The sequence below is a fragment of the Sebastes fasciatus genome, chromosome 24 (assembly GCF_043250625.1).
Source record: "Sebastes fasciatus isolate fSebFas1 chromosome 24, fSebFas1.pri, whole genome shotgun sequence".
NCBI lineage: Eukaryota > Metazoa > Chordata > Actinopteri > Perciformes > Sebastidae > Sebastes > Sebastes fasciatus.
Window position 1 is genome coordinate 1,354,353 of NC_133818.1, and position 17,744 is coordinate 1,372,096.

The 17,744-nt window shown below is 40.2% G+C and overlaps 1 protein-coding gene across 4 annotated transcripts in view; it reads right to left on the reverse strand.

The window, feature by feature from the left end:
- lrrfip1b (leucine rich repeat (in FLII) interacting protein 1b) overlaps positions 1-17,515 on the reverse strand; it is a 27,937-nt gene extending 10,422 nt beyond the window's left edge. Inside the window, exons 1-7 of one of the 4 annotated variants that reach the window (XM_074627181.1) lie at positions 16,449-17,515; positions 9,450-9,536; positions 8,027-8,044; positions 7,541-7,588; positions 5,963-6,007; positions 5,799-5,849; positions 3,781-3,858 (exon numbers count right to left, since the gene is read on the reverse strand). In XM_074627181.1, the coding sequence (XP_074483282.1) occupies positions 3,781-3,858; positions 5,799-5,849; positions 5,963-6,007; positions 7,541-7,588; positions 8,027-8,044; positions 9,450-9,536; positions 16,449-16,544 (423 nt within the window). In that variant the 5' untranslated portion in view covers positions 16,545-17,515. Of the gene's footprint in view, positions 1-3,780; positions 3,859-5,798; positions 5,850-5,962; positions 6,057-7,540; positions 7,589-8,026; positions 8,045-9,449; positions 9,537-16,448 lie in introns of all 4 variants that reach the window. The other 3 variants (XM_074627176.1, XM_074627177.1, XM_074627182.1) reach the window with 3 other exon arrangements.
- Positions 17,516-17,744: the final 229 nt, after the last annotated feature.

Sequence of the window (17,744 nt, forward strand, 5' to 3'; positions counted from 1 at the left end):
GGAGGAGAACCAGAGGAGAACCAGAGGAGAGAGGAGGAGAACCAGAGGAGAGAGGAGGAGAACCAGAGGAGAACCAGAGGAGAGGAGGAGAACCAGAGGAGAGAGGGGGAGAACCAGAGGAGAACCAGAGGAGAACCAGAGGAGGACCAGAGGAGAACCAGAGGAGAACCAGAGGAGAGAGGGGGAGAACCAGAGGAGAACCAGAGGAGAACCAGAGGAGAACCAGAGGAGAACCAGAGGAGAGAGGGGGAGAACCAGAGGAGAACCAGAGGAGAACCAGAGGAGGACCAGAGGAGAACCAGAGGAGAACCAGAGGAGAACCAGAGGAGAACCAGAGGAGAACCAGAGGAGGACCAGAGGAGAACCAGAGGAGGACCAGAGGAGAACCAGAGGAGAGAGGGGGAGAACCAGAGGAGAACCAGAGGAGAGAGGGGGAGAACCAGAGGAGAACCAGAGGAGAACCAGAGGAGGACCAGAGGAGAACCAGAGGAGAGAGGGGGAGAACCAGAGGAGAACCAGAGGAGGACCAGAGGAGGACAAGAGGAGAACCAGAGGAGAACCAGAGGAGGACCAGAGGAGAACCAGAGGAGAACCAGAGGAGGACCAGAGGAGAGCCAGAGGAGGACCAGAGGAGGACCAGAGGAGAGCCAGAGGAGGACCAGAGGAGGACCAGAGGAGAGAGGAGGAGAACCAGAGGAGAACCAGAGGAGAACCAGAGGAGAACCAGAGGAGAACCAGAGAGGAGAACCAGAGGAGAACCAGAGGAGAACCAGAGGAGAACCAGAGAGGAGAACCAGAGGAGAACCAGAGAAGAGAACCAGAGGAGAACCAGAGGAGAACCAGAGAAGAACCAGAGGAGAACCAGAGGAGAGAGGAGAACCAGAGGAGAACCAGAGGAGAGAGGAGAACCAGAGGAGAACCAGAGGAGAGAAGAGGAGAGAAGAGAACCAGAGGAGAACCAGAGGAGAGAAGAGAACCAGAGGAGAACCAGAGGAGAGAAGAGAACCAGAGGAGAACCAGAGGAGAGAAGAGAACCAGAGGAGAACCAGAGGAGAGAAGAGAACCAGAGGAGAACCAGAGGAGAGAAGAGGAGAGAAGAGAACCAGAGGAAAACCAGAGGAGAACCAGAGGAGAGAAGAGAACCAGAGGAGAACCAGAGGAGAACCAGAGGAGAACCAGAGGAGAGAAGAGAACCAGAGGAGAACCAGAGGAGAGAAGAGGAGAGAAGAGAACCAGAGGAGAGAAGAGGAGAGAAGAGAACCAGAGGAGAACCAGAGGAGAGAAGAGAACCAGAGGAGAACCAGAGGAGAGAAGAGGAGAGAAGAGGAGAGAAGAGAACCAGAGGAGAACCAGAGGAGAGTGGAGAACCAGAGGAGAACCAGAGGAGAGAAGAGGAGAGAAGAGAACCAGAGGAGAACCAGAGGAGAGAGGAGAACCAGAGGAGAACCAGAGGAGAGAAGAGGAGAGAAGAGAACCAGAGGAGAACCAGAGGAGAGAAGAGGAGAGAAGAGAACCAGAGGAGAACCAGAGGAGAACCAGAGGAGAACCAGAGGAGAGAAGAGAACCAGAGGAGAACCAGAGGAGAGAAGAGGAGAGAAGAGAACCAGAGGAGAACCAGAGGAGAACCAGAGGAGAGAAGAGAACCAGAGGAGAACCAGAGGAGAACCAGAGGAGAGAAGAGAACCAGAGGAGAACCAGAGGAGAGAAGAGAACCAGAGGAGAACCAGAGGAGAGTGGAGAACCAGAGGAGAACCAGAGGAGAGAAGAGGAGAGAAGAGAACCAGAGGAGAACCAGAGGAGAGAGGAGAACCAGAGGAGAACCAGAGGAGAGAAGAGGAGAGAAGAGAACCAGAGGAGAACCAGAGGAGAACCAGAGGAGAACCAGAGGAGAGAAGGGAACCAGAGGAGAACCAGAGGAGAACCAGAGGAGAGAAGAGGAGAGAAGAGAACCAGAGGAGAACCAGAGGAGAACCAGAGGAGAGAAGAGAACCAGAGGAGAACCAGAGGAGAGAAGAGGAGAGAAGAGAACCAGAGGAGAACCAGAGGAGAGAGGAGAACCAGAGGAGAACCAGAGGAGAGAAGAGGAGAGAAGAGAACCAGAGGAGAGAAGAGGAGAGAAGAGAACCAGAGGAGAACCAGAGGAGAGAAGAGGAGAGAAGAGAACCAGAGGAGAACCAGAGGAGAACCAGAGGAGAGAAGAGAACCAGAGGAGAACCAGAGGAGAACCAGAGGAGAGAAGAGGAGAGAAGAGAACCAGAAGAGAACCAGAGGAGAGAGGAGAACCAGAGGAGAACCAGAGGAGAGAAGAGAACCAGAGGAGAACCAGAGGAGAGAGGAGAACCAGAGGAGAACCAGAGGAGAGAAGAGGAGAGAAGAGAACCAGAGGAGAACCAGAGGAGAACCAGAGGAGAACCAGAGGAGAGAAGAGAACCAGAGGAGAACCAGAGGAGAGAAGAGGAGAGAAGAGAACCAGAGGAGAACCAGAGGAGAACCAGAGGAGAGAAGAGAACCAGAGGAGAACCAGAGGAGAACCAGAGGAGAGAAGAGGAGAGAAGAGAACCAGAGGAGAACCAGAGGAGAGAGGAGAACCAGAGGAGAACCAGAGGAGAGAAGAGGAGAGAAGAGAACCAGAGGAGAACCAGAGGAGAGAAGAGGAGAGAAGAGAACCAGAGGAGAACCAGAGGAGAACCAGAGGAGAGAAGAGAACCAGAGGAGAACCAGAGGAGAGAGGAGAACCAGAGGAGAACCAGAGGAGAGAAGAGGAGAGAAGAGAACCAGAGGAGAACCAGAGGAGAGAAGAGGAGAGAAGAGAACCAGAGGAGAACCAGAGGAGAACCAGAGGAGAACCAGAGGAGAGAAGAGGAGAGGAGAGAACCAGAGGAGAACCAGAGGAGAGAAGAGGAGAGGAGAGAACCAGAGGAGAACCAGAGGAGAGAAGAGAACCAGAGGAGAACCAGAGGAGAACCAGAGGAGAGAAGAGAACCAGAGGAGAACCAGAGGAGAGAGGAGAACCAGAGGAGAACCAGAGGAGAGAAGAGGAGAGAAGAGAACCAGAGGAGAACCAGAGGAGAGAAGAGGAGAGAAGAGAACCAGAGGAGAACCAGAGGAGAGAGGAGAACCAGAGGAGAACCAGAGGAGAGAAGAGGAGAGAAGAGAACCAGAGGAGAACCAGAGGAGAGAAGAGGAGAGGAGAGAACCAGAAGAGAACCAGAGGAGAACCAGAGGAGAGAGGAGAACCAGAGGAGAACCAGAGGAGAGAAGAGGAGAGAAGAGAACCAGAGGAGAACCAGAGGAGAACCAGAGGAGAACCAGAGGAGAGAAGAGGAGAGGAGAGAACCAGAGGAGAACCAGAGGAGAACCAGAGGAGAGAAGAGAACCAGAGGAGAACCAGAGGAGAACCAGAGGAGAGAAGAGAACCAGAGGAGAACCAGAGGAGAACCAGAGGAGAGAAGAGGAGAGAAGAGAACCAGAGGAGAACCAGAGGAGAGAGGAGAACCAGAGGAGAACCAGAGGAGAGAAGAGGAGAGAAGAGAACCAGAGGAGAACCAGAGGAGAGAAGAGGAGAGAAGAGAACCAGAGGAGAACCAGAGGAGAACCAGAGGAGAGAAGAGGAGAGAAGAGAACCAGAGGAGAACCAGAGGAGAACCAGAGGAGAGAAGAGGAGAGGAGAGAACCAGAGGAGAACCAGAGGAGAGAAGAGGAGAGGAGAGAACCAGAGGAGAACCAGAGGAGAGAAGAGGAGAGGAGAGAACCAGAGGAGAACCAGAGGAGAGAGCTCACCACGGGGCTGGCCCGAGCTGAACTGGTCCTGGAAGAGGCCCGAGAGCTGGAACCAAAGAGGCCGCTGTAGTCTGACGGCTGGGGGGGGGGAGGAAGTAGGAAAGGAAGGAAGGAAAGGAAGGATGAGAAGAAGGAAGGGAAGAAGAGAGGAAACAGCTGTTAGTTATTATCAGGTTTAAATTAAACTTTTGTCTCCATAGCAACAAAGAAAACAGTCGTCAGGTTAATAATCAATAATCAGATCCATCTGGATATGATCAGACACTACTGAGATATACACACAGCACTCAGTAAGAGGGAGGGAGGGAGGAAGGAAGGAAAGAAGGAAGGAAGGAAGGAAGGAGGAAGGAGGACAGGAGGACAGGAGGAAGGGAGGGACAAAGGAAAGAGGGAAGGAGGAAGGAAGGAAGGAGGAAGGAGGACAGGAGGAAGGAAGGAAGGAGGACGGGAGGAAGGAGGAAGGGAGGGACAAAGGAAAGAGGGAAGGAAGGAAGGAGGAAGGGAGGGACAAAGGAAAGAGGGAAGGAGGAAGGAAGGAAGGGACAAAGGAAAGAGGGAAGGAGGAAGGAAGGAAGGGACAAAGGAAAGAGGGAAGGAAGGAAGGAGGAAGGGAGGGACAAAGGAAAGAGGGAAGGAGGAAGGAAGGAAGGAGGAAAGAGGGAGAAAGGAGGGAGGACGGGAGTGAGGAGGAAGGATGGAGGAAGGGAGGGAAGTAAGTAAGACTTTACTTATATGGCACATTTCATACAGGAGTTGCAGTTCAAAGTGCTTTACATAAAATAAATTAAACCAAGCAGCAAGAGCAGTGCATGGAGTCAACAAAACCATGATCAAAACAATAAAACATTTTAGAACAGTAGAAATAGTCAAATATAAATAGTGCAGGATAAAATCCGTAGTGTAAGTTACAGAGAAAATGCGCTGGTAAAAAGATAGGTTTTATGTCTTTTGAAAATGTCTAGCGTGTTTGCTTCCCTAATATTTATGGGTAGTGCGTTCCATAATTTTGGGGCATAGTTGACAAAGGTCGCATCACCAATCTTCTTACGACTGCTTCTGGTGACCTCTAATAGACCTGCATCTGATGATCGCAGTGTTCTCGCTGGTGCGTAGTTTGTAAGGGAGTTAGCAATGTAGCTAGGTCCTTGTCCATTTAGTGCTTTGTATGTGAGGAGGAGGACCTTGAAGTCAATTCTGAAAGTAACAGGCAGCCAGTGTAAAGTAGCTAGGACAGGACTGATGTGTTCTCTCCTCTTAGTTTTTGTTAATAATCTAGCTGCAGAGTTTTGGATGAGCTGGAGTCTTCCAGTGGTTTTCTTGGGAAGACAAGTGAAGAGTGCATTACAGTAGTCCAACCGGCTGGATATGAAAGCATGAATTAGCTTCTCCGCATCATTTTGGTTTATGAATGATCGTACCTTCGCTATGTTCCTGAGGTGAAAGAAAGCTGTTTTGGTCACTTTGTTAATGTGGGAGTTGAAATTCAAATCTGCGTCCAGGATGACACCGAGACTTGTCACCTCAGGTTTAAGCCAGGCCAGGAGGAAGGAAGGAAGGAAGAAAGAGGGAGAGAGGAAGGAAGGAGGGAGGGAGGAAGGAAGGGAAGGAGGAAGGAAGGAAGGAAGGGAAGGAGGAAGGAAGGAGGGAGGAAGGAAGGAGGAAGGAAGGAAGGAAGGAGGAAGGGGGGAAGGAGGAAGGGAGGGAAGGGAGAAGGAAGAAAGCATCATGTGACCTGCAGCTGTTATTGATTATTGATTGTGTCCAGTCTGATGACATGCTGTGTGTTTACTCGGTGACCTTTGACCCGTGTTGACAGTTAAAGGTTATTATGATGTTTATTATTGGAGCATTAATGTGTTTACTCGGTGACCTTTGACCTTTGACCCGTGTTGACAGTTAAAGGTTATTATGATGGTTATTATTGGAGCATTAATGTGTTTACTCTGTGACCTTTGACCTTTGACCCGTGTTGACAGTTAAAGGTTATCAATGTGTTTCACGGTGTCGATGAGACTCACCCTGAGGCTGCCTCGACTCCCCACAGACATCCTCTCCTCGTCATCTGACATCTACAACACACAGACAACACGGGTCAAACCACAGAGGAAGACGATGATGAAGAGGAGGAGAGAAACTACAGGAGGGCAGGTTAGAGAGTAAAGACAGAAGAAGAGATACAGACCGAAGCGTGTCTCCGTGAGTGGCGAGAATAACGCTCGTTGTCCTCCTGGAAGGCCACGAAGAAGAAAGACAACACACAAGTTAAAGAGCTGAAACTAGAAGAAGAAGAAGAAGAAGAAGAAGAAGAAATGACATCGTTAATTCATTTATAAAAAACTAATGAAGGCCTGTTGCTGCCTGACAGACGCAACCCGGGGAATAGACACACACATCTTGAGAACCTGTCAGACAGTGCTGAGGGGGAGCAGAGCACATCTGAGTCAGTCTGTAAAACTAAATAATATAACATTAAATAAATGAATAAATAAAAATATCAATACAAATAAAAGATTCAACAAAAATAAAAATAAATAAATAGATGTAGGTCTGAAGGTAAAGAATACAATTTAATGAAATACAATAATAATCTTAATAATAATAATAATAATCATCATCATAAAACTGAAAATATTAATAAAGTAAAATAATACATTGAACTAAATAAAAAATGTTCATATATATATATTCATATAAAAATAATAATATAATAAAATAATGAAATAAAATTGGCATAGAACAATACATTAAATTAAATCCAAAGAAAAAAATATTTGAAAAAAGAAAAAAACTAATATATATATATATAAAGTACTAATAAAATAAAATATGTATAAAACAATAAATTTAATAAAATAAAATATAATTTTTTTTTTCTGTGGTGGAATAAAATAAAGTTAATAGAATAATTATATATTGCAAAAATATAAAAATAAAGAATTTAAATTTGGACGAAATAAAAAATAAACAATGTTTTTTTAATGTACAGTAGATGCACTTACACACTATAGTATTAGGGTTATTTTGTTTACATTCAAAGCTTCTTCTGTTGTTCTGTCATCACGCTAAAATAAAATCATCTTCAATTTGAATGAAGTGATTCAGTTTGTTTTTTTATTAAATCAACTTTCTTTAATGAATAGATCTCGTCAGTGCGTTCCTCCCCGTGTGAAAAAGTCGTTTTTGAAAGGCTGAACGCCAACAAAGACGGACTGAATCAGAACGTGCAGCCTCTACTGGATCTAATTCTACTAAAAGAATAACAGTGATAATATTAATTCTACTAATAGAATAATACTGATAATATTAATTCTACTAATAGAATAATACTGATAATATTAATTCTACTAATAGAATAACAGTGATAATATTAATGCTTTAAACACAAGGGAGAGACATGCCAACATTAAACTACATTAATAAACAGTTCATGCAGCAGACAGCAGAGATCATCCTCCTCTTTACTGTTTAACTCAAGCAGACAGTCACATGGTCTGGATTAAACAGGCTGATAATCCACGAGCAGCGTGCACCACACACACACACGCACACACACACACACACACGCACGCACACACACACACGCACACACGCACACACGCACACACAACCAACAACAACAACAACAAGAAGCAGCAGCAGCAGCAGCCACATGGAAACCTCCCTACTGGTTCACATGGAGGAGGAGAAGAAGAAAACGGAGAAGAAGAAGACGACGGAGAAGAGGTAGAAGAAGAAGAAGTCAGAGGAAGAAGAGTCCTACCATCCACTGTTCAATGTGACCCCACTTATTATCCAGACCATAATACTTCTGTAGGAGGAGGAAGAAGAGGAGGAGGAGGAGCAGGAGGAGGAGGAGGAGCAGGAGGAGGAAGAGGAGGAAGAGGAGGAGGAGGAAGAGGAGGAAGAAGAGGAGGAGGAAGAGGAGGAAGAGGAGGAGGAGGAAGAGGAGGAAGAGGAGGAGGAGGAGGAAGAGGAGGAGGAGGAAGAGGAGGAAGAGGAGGAGGAGGAAGAGGAGGAGGAGGAAGAGGAGGAGGAGGAAGAAGAGGACAAAATGTTAGAACAGATGAGAAAATGAATCCAGATAAAGTATGAAAACTGTTTGAGGTGTGTTTGTTTTAAACCTCTCAGCGTGGCAGGTGGGTGGGGCTCAGTGTGAGCAGTTAACCCCACCCACCTGGAGCTCCAACAGGTAGTAAAACTAACACACCTGTGTGCATGATGACAGGACGAGTTAGTTAGTTCATACCTTGTGGCTGTGAAACAGCTACAGGAGGCGGGAGGAGACAAGAGGAGACAACAGGTGAGTCAGGAAGCAGAGGAGACAACAGGTGAGTGAGGAAGTAGAGGAGACAACAGGTGAGTCAGGAAGTAGAGGAGACAACAGGTGAGTCAGGAAGTAGAGGAGACAACAGGTGAGTCAGGAAGTAGAGGAGACAACAGGTGAGTCAGGAAGCAGAGGAGACAACAGGTGAGTCAGGAAGTAGAGGAGACAACAGGTGAGTGAGGAAGTAGAGGAGACAACAGGTGAGTCAGGAAGTAGCCGGTTGCTGCCGGTCACTTTCACTTTCAGTTTTTGTAAACATCGGTAAACGTCGATAAACGTCGTTAAACGTTGGTAAATGCCACAAGTTGGTAAACGTCGGTAAACCTCAGTAAACGCTGGTAAACGCCGGTAGACGCCGGTAAACGTCGGTAAACGTCGGTAAACGCCGGTAAATGCCGGTAAACGCCGGTAAACGCCTGTAAATGCCGGTAAATGTCGGTAAAGGTCAGTAAAGGTCAGTAAACGCCAGTAAACGTCAGTAAACGCCGGTAAAGGTCAGTAAAGGTCGGTAAACGCCGGTAAACGCCGGTAAACGTCAGTAAACGCCGGTAAACGTCGGTAAACGTCGGTAAACGCCGGTAAAGGTCAGTAAAGGCCAGTAAACGCCAGTAAACGCCAGTAAACGTCGGTAAACGCCGGTAAACGCCGGTAAACGTCAGTAAACGCCAGTAAACGTCAGTAAACGCCGGTAAACGTCAGTAAACGCCGGTAAAGGTCAGTAAAGGTCGGTAAACGCCGGTAAACGTCAGTAAACGCCAGTAAACGTCGGTAAACGTCGGTAAACGCCGGTAAAGGTCAGTAAAGGCTGGTAAACGTCGGTAAACGCCGGTAAACGTCAGTAAACGCCAGTAAACGCCAGTAAACGCCGGTAAACGTCGGTAAACGCCGGTAAACGCCGGTAAACGTCAGTAAACGCCAGTAAACGTCAGTAAACGCCAGTAAACGCCAGTAAACGTCAGTTCTTCTTGTATTATCATTATTATATTGAATATGAGCAGCTGTAAATAATAAAATAAATGAAGTTCTTCTTGTTTTATCATTCTATTGAATAATACTAATAATACTAATAATGAATTGAAGCGCGTGACTCACCAGAGGGAAACATCAGAGGCTCCTCATGAAGCTGCCGACCGACTGACTGACTGATGATTAAAACACTCACTGTTACCTCACACACGGTCTGACCTTTGACCCCACACTGACCTCACCATCATGTGACCCTCAGCCTCCCCGGGCTGATGTTATCTAGTTAGTCGTCGGGGGGGAACAGGTTTCATCTTGAAGGTGTTTCTGGAGTCAACAGGGGACAGGAAGTCAGTGTATTTCAGAATAAAAGCCTGCTCACCTCCTTCTGTTGTCTCTCCAGCTCCTTCATCCTGATCTCTCGAGCTTCGGCTCTCGCTGCTCGCTTCGCCGCCAGCCTCGCCTCCGCCTGACGCACGCACACACACACACATCAATATGTTGTTATTGATTATCGATCATCACGTCGATATTATTATTACATTATATGAAACGTCTCTGAGTTGTCTCAGACTTTAGTGTTAAAAGATTAATCTGATCAGATATTATCAGTCTGTTGTCGTCACTAATCAATAATCTGATCAGACTCCTGTCACACCGTCTCATCAATACACTCAGTGATCAATGATCTCATCACACCCAGAGGCACTGCTCCAGGAACAACTCAACTCATTAGAATTATTCATATTAATAACATTTATATTATTTTGTTTCTTTTATAGATTTTAATAGATATTATAAAACATTTTCTAACTTCTTATTTATTTATTTCGGTTAAACAAACGTTTTAAAACATGTTTTTTAATAAAAAGATAGAAAGTCAAATTTTAAAATACCATAAGTAAACAGTATTAAAACAGATACAATTTAAAAATGTATTTTAACAATAGTTTAAAAAATAAATAAAAATAAAAATAGTATGAGCTAATTAAAATATAAAACAATCTTTGAGTCAAATAAAAAGTATTTTTAAAAATAATGGGGGGGGCTGGGATCGGCTCCAGCCCCCCCGCGACCCCTAACGGGATAAGCGGTTGCAGATGGATGGATGGATGGATGGATGGATGGTATTAATATAGACAAAAGAAAAAGTTCAAAATAATAAAATATGAATAGTATTATAATATTTAAAAAAAAACACTTTAAAATAAAGTATAGTAATAAATAAAGTAAATAGTGTTAAGATATACAAAAATACATTCAAAAATTTAATAATTTTAAAAAGTTAAAATAAAATATATATAGTATTAAGATATATAAAATAAAAAAATATAAATACAATAAAAAATTTATAAAACAAAAATATCTTAAAAATAAAGATTACTTTAAAAAGTTAAATTAAGATATAGAAAAATAAATTAGAAAAATAAAAATACTTAAAAAAAATAGTAAATATAGTAAATAAATATTTAATAATGAATGTAACATCAGGTTTAGTCAGCTGGTGTGTCTCAGTCTGTCTGCAGCAGCAGCAGGAATGTGGACCGTCCACCAGAGTCCTGTTTCAAAGAGCAGGTTTAACTGATCCCGAGGCGGTTCACTGACTAAACCTGCTTTCTGAGACACTCCCTCCGTCACCACGACAACAACACACCTGTAGGTACCTGCACCTGGACAAACAAGTTCTCTTTGTGTTCATCCAGCTAACAACAACAACAACAACAATCCAGCTGCTGCACAGATCAGACTGGTGACATGCAGATTAATGTTTGTGCTGCTGCAGAGGATTAAAGGATGGAGGTCACACACACACACACACACACACACACACACACACACACACACACACACACACATACATGCACATACATACGCACACACACACACACACGTCTGCTGCCAGCTCTCCCAGTAGGTCACGGCTGCTTCCATCAACGAGGAGACGAGAGATTCATTTCCGCCAGCATCACTCACACCAGACTCCATTCAGAAATCACACCATTTAAGCAACAACTTTCCATAACTGCTTCATTCGTGTCTGGTGGGGGGATGTCAGTTTTAAAAGTATATAGTATAAAGTAATATCTTAAAAATAATGTAAATAGTGTTATGATATACAAAAATGAAAATAAAATGTAAAAATTAAAAATAATAATTAGTATTACGATATAAATAAAACAAATAACATCTTAAAAAATAAAGAATAATTTTAAAAGTAAATAAATAGTGTTAAGATATACAAAAATCAATTAGAAAAATATAAATATTTTTAAAACTAATAAAAAATATGAATAGTATGACATATATATCAATCGAAAATATATTTAAAATAAACAGTAAATAAATATATATTATAAAAAGTATCTTAAAAATAAAAAATATTTTTAAAAGTCAAAGTAAATAAATAGTTATGATATACAAAAATAAATAAAAATACAAAATATTATTTTTTAAAAAGTAAAAAGAATAAATTGTATTGCGATATATAAAATAAATAATATCTTTAAAAAATAAATATCTAATAATTAATATCTTTAAAATAAAGTATATTAAGTAATACAATATATATATAATAGTGTTAAGATATATAAAAATTAATTGGAAAAATAAAATTATACAAATATATATTTATATAAGTAAAAATTAAATTTAAATAGTATTATGATATATAAACTAAAAATATCTTAAAAATAAGAAATTGTCTTAAAAGTAAATAAATAGTGTTGTGATATACAAAAATAAATTAGAAAAATAAAAATATTTTTAAAAGTAAATAAATACATAAATAATATTACGATATAAATTAAATAAAAAATTATAAACTTAAAATAAAGAGTAAATAAATAAATATATATATTGTAAAAAGTATCTTAAAAATAAAGAATAGTTTTAAAATAAATAGTGTTATGAAATAGAAAAACAAATAAAAATAAAAAATACAAATATTTTTAAAAAGTAAAAATAATTAATAGTATTACGATACATAAAACAAAAATATCTTTAAAATAAAGAATAGTAAATAAATAAAAGTAAATATTGTTAAGATATATAAAAATAAATTGGAAAAATAAAAATATGTTCTAATTTAATATATACAGTATATATGAAAATATAATTTAAACAGTATGATATATCAAATAAAAACAAAGAATAGATTTAAAAGTAAAAGTAAATAAATAGTGTTATGATATACAACAATAAATAAAATTATTTATATATATTTTTTTTAAATAAAAAGAATAAATAGTATGACGATATATAAAACAAATAATATGTTAAAATATAAAGAACACGCTGGTGTGCTCCCAGCTCTCCCAGCAGGTCACTGGTTCCTGAATGTGAACCAACCGGTTCATCTCTGTTGTTGTGTTTCTGTTCAGCTATGTGACACGACGAGTTCAAACACACACTGAAGTCTGCTGAGCTCTGGACTACGAAGCAGGATGTGGTGTCAGTAGACTAGTCCATGTCTGTGATTGGTCTGTAGACTAGTCCATGTCTGTGATTGGTCAGTAGACTAGTCCATGTCTGTGATTGGTCTGTAGACTAGTCCATGTCTGTGATTGGTCAGTAGACTAGTCCATGTCTGTGATTGGTCAGTAGACTAGTCCATGTCTGTGATTGGTCAGTAGACTAGTCCATGTCTGTGATTGGTCAGTAGACTAGTCCATGTCTGTGATTGGTCAGTAGACTAGTCCATGTCTGTGATTGGTCTGTAAACTAGTCCATGTCTGTGATTGGTCAGTAGACTAGTCCATGTCTGTGATTGGTCTGTAGACTAGTCCATGTCTGTGATTGGTCAGTAGACTAGTCCATGTCTGTGATTGGTCTGTAGACTAGTCCATGTCTGTGATTGGTCAGTAGACTAGTCCATGTCTGTGATTGGTCAGTAGACTAGTCCATGTCTGTGATTGGTCAGTAGACTAGTCCATGTCTGTGATTAGTCAGTAGACTAGTCCATGTCTGTGATTGGTCAGTAGACTAGTCCATGTCTGTGATTGGTCTGTAGACTAGTCCATGTTTGTGATTGGTCAGTAGACTAGTCCATGTCTGTGATTGGTCAGTAGACTAGTCCATGTCTGTGATTGGTCTGTAGACTAGTCCATGTTTGTGATTGGTCTGTAAACTAGTCCATGTCTGTGATTGGTCAGTAGACTAGTCCATGTCTGTGATTGGTCAGTAGACTAGTCCATGTCTGTGATTGGTCTGTAGACTAATGCATGTCTGTGATTGGTCAGTAGACTAATGCATGTCTGTGATTGGTCAGTAGACTAATGCATGTCTGTGATTGGTCAGTAGACTAGTCCATGTCTGTGATTGGTCAGTAGACTAGTCCATGTCTGTGATTGGTCAGTAGACTAGTCCATGTCTGTGATTGGTCAGTAGACTAATGCATGTCTGTGATTGGTCAGTAGACTAGTCCATGTCTGTGATTGGTCAGTAGACTAGTCCATGTCTGTGATTGGTCAGTAGACTAGTCCATGTCTGTGATTGGTCTGTAGACTAGTCCATGTCTGTGATTGGTCTGTAAACTAGTCCATGTCTGTGATTGGTCAGTAGACTAGTCCATGTCTGTGATTGGTCAGTAGACTAGTCCATGTCTGTGATTGGTCTGTAGACTAGTCCATGTCTGTGATTGGTCTGTAAACTAGTCCATGTCTGTGATTGGTCAGTAGACTAGTCCATGTCTGTGATTGGTCTGTAGACTAGTCCATGTCTGTGATTGGTCTGTAAACTAGTCCATGTCTGTGATTGGTCAGTAGACTAGTCCATGTCTGTGATTGGTCAGTAGACTAGTCCATGTCTGTGATTGGTCAGTAGACTAGTCCATGTCTGTGATTGGTCTGTAGACTAGTCCATGTCTGTGATTGGTCTGTAAACTAGTCCATGTCTGTGATTGGTCAGTAGACTAGTCCATGTCTGTGATTGGTCAGTAGACTAGTCCATGTCTGTGATTGGTCTGTAGACTAGTCCATGTCTGTGATTGGTCTGTAAACTAGTCCATGTCTGTGATTGGTCAGTAGACTAGTCCATGTCTGTGATTGGTCTGTAGACTAGTCCATGTCTGTGATTGGTCTGTAAACTAGTCCATGTCTGTGATTGGTCAGTAGACTAGTCCATGTCTGTGATTGGTCAGTAGACTAGTCCATGTCTGAACACAGAGAACACAGAGAACAACAACACACTGAACACAGAGAACAACAACACACTGAACACAGAGAACAACAACACACTGAACACAGAGAACAACAACACACTGAACACAGAACAACAACACACTGAACACAGAACAACAACACACTGAACACAGAACAACAACACACTGAACACAGAGAACAACAACACACTGAACACAGAGAACAACAACACACTGAACACAGAACAACAACACACTGAACACAGAACAACAACACACTGAACACAGAACAACAACACACTGAACACAGAGAACAACAACACACTGAACACAGAGAACAACAACACACTGAACACAGAACAACAACACACTGAACACAAACAACAACACACTGAACACAGAGAACAACAACACACTGAACACAGAGAACAACAACACACTGAACACAGAACAACAACACACTGAACACAGAACAACAACACACTGAACACAGAACAACAACACACTGAACACAGAACAACAACACACTGAACACAGAGAACAACAACACACTGAACACAGAGAACAACAACACACTGAACACAGAACAACAACACACTGAACACAGAACAACAACACACTGAACACAGAACAACAACACACTGAACACAGAGAACAACAACACACTGAACACAGAGAACAACAACACACTGAACACAGAACAACAACACACTGAACACAAACAACAACACACTGAACACAGAGAACAACAACACACTGAACACAGAGAACAACAACACACTGAACACAGAACAACAACACACTGAACACAGAACAACAACACACTGAACACAGAACAACAACACACTGAACACAGAGAACAACAACACACTGAACACAGAGAACAACAACACACTGAACACAAAGAACACACCAAACAGGACCTCAATAATATATATATATATACATAAAATATAAACTAAAAAAATATATATTAAAAAATACTATAATAAAATAAAATATAGAATAAAAATAGGAAAATACTTTAGATAAAAAAGTTGAATGAATAAAAAATAAAGAATAATAATAAGACACTGTTAAATAAAACAAAATAGTTAAAAATAATAAAATCCAAAAATAAACAGGGCAAGTAATTTTAGTTTCATTTATTAGTTAGTTTATTGTCTATTACTGTGACCTGTCCATGTGTACCTTTTTGTTATTATTTTCCATTTTATTTATATTTTGTCTTGTTCTGGATTAATTTCTGCCATTTTATCTATCCAGTTAATATTTCATTATGGTATCCTTTATTCTCATTAATTCATAATTTAATATTTTCTTTATTTAATTAATTCATTATTTTTTAATATTTTATTATTTATGTTTATTAATTTAAATTGTGATCTATTTTTATTTATTTACATCCATTTTATTATTTAGCATTTTATTTATATTTTGTCTTGTTCTGTATTAATTTCTGCCATTTTACCTATCCAGTTATTAATATTTCATTACGGCATCATTTATTCTCATCAATTCATAATTTAATATCTTTTCTATTTATTATTTAATTTATTATTTTTTAACATTTATTTATTATTTAATTTAATGTTTGTATTTATTATTTTCCTGTCATAACATTTTATTATTAATTTGTATTAATTAAAATTGTGATCTATTTGTATTAATTTACTATTAATTATAGTATTTAATTCAATGTTTTTATGTTATTTTCCTGTCATGATATTATTATAATTTTTATTTAATTAATTTATTATTTTTTAACATTTTATTATTTAGGGTTTATTCATTTAAATTGTCATATATTTGTATTAATTTACTTGCATTTAGTATTTATTATTTAGTATTTAATTTAATGTTTTTATATATTATTTTCCTGTCATGATATTATTATTTAATTAATTTATTATTATTTACATTTTAATATTTAGGGTTTATTAATTTAAATTTTCATCTTTTTGTATTAATTTACTTGTATTTATTATTTATTATTTAATTTAATGTTTGTATATATTATTTTCCTGTCATGATATTTTTATTATTATTATTATATATATATTTTTTTAACATTTTATTATTTAGGGTTTATTAATTTAAATTTTCATCTATTTGTATTAAGTTACTTGCATTTATTATTTATTATTTATTATTTATTATTTAATATTTAATATTTATTATTGATTATTTATTATTTATTATTTATTATTTAATGTAATGTGTTTATGTGTTAATGTGCCTCACCTCCCGTGCGATCTGGTTGAGAGCCTGGTCCTCTGCGGTCATCTTCTCCCGGTTCGGGATCCTCTTCCGTCCCGGTCCCGGTCCCGGAGTGCCCATCGAGCAGGAGGGTTCTACCTGGAGCCGAATTCTCCTCTAGTCCCAAACATACAGAGCCGGAACTCCACACCAGAGTCAATAGGAAATAAACCGGTTTAAGATTCAAACTAAGCTGCTTTTCTTCTGCTAGCTCACTTTCTCTCGGTTCCTTTCAGCCTGTACCTCAAGTTCACATCAATGGGGAGATTATTACCTGGAGCCGAATTCTCCACAAAGGTCTCCTTTAGTCCAACAGAACCGACATTTAGAGTCAAAGTGGGAGAAAATACAAAATAAACGTGTTTGACGTTAAAAATGTGTTTTTCTGATGCAGTTCGGCGGTCACCTTCTCTCGGTTCGGGATCATCTTCCTTTCTGCCAGTACCTCAGTTCAGGGTGCTTAAATCTCTTATTACTTGGAGCCGAATTCTCCACAAAGGTGTCCTTTAGTCCAACAGAACCGACATTTAGATTCAAAGTGGGAGAAAATACAAAATAAACGTGTTTGTGATTAAAAATGGGTGTTTTCTGGCGCAGTTCGGCGGTCAACTTCTCTCGGTTCGGGATCCTCTTCCTTCCTGCCAGTACCTCAAGTTCCCATCAATGGGGAGATTATTACTTGGAGCCGAATTCTCCACAAAGGTGTCCTTTAGTCCAACAGAACCGACATTTAGATTCAAAGTAGGAGAAAATACCAAATAAACGTGTTTGACGTTAAAAATGGGTGTTTTTCTGGCGCAGTTCGGCGGTCACCTTCTCTCGGTTCCGGGTGCTTAAATCTCTTTTTACTTGGAGCCGAATTCTCCACAAAGGTCTCCTTTGGTCCAAAATCATACAATTGTCGGTATTTAGAAGAGTAAAACACCAAATAAAGCTGTTTCAGATTAAAATATGTCTATTTCTTGATGCTACATTGGCGCGGCTCGTACCGGACCCTGAACGCATCGCGACAGCGACAGTCCGCAGTGTGACAGAGGAGGGAGGGAGGGAGGGAACTTTTATTGTGGTGGGGTGGATTCCGATTCAAACCGGAAGTTGCTCTTCAAAATAAAGGCCTCCCCCAAATTTCCTAAATAATTTGTTTTTAGTAAATTTCTTAAAGAAAAGGATCAATAACTCTTCATCAGTGAGTTTATTGATCAGAAAGCTAAACAGTATCTCCTTTCGTCTGTAATCAATAAATCAAACTAAACATCATACTGATCAATAACATCCAGTTAA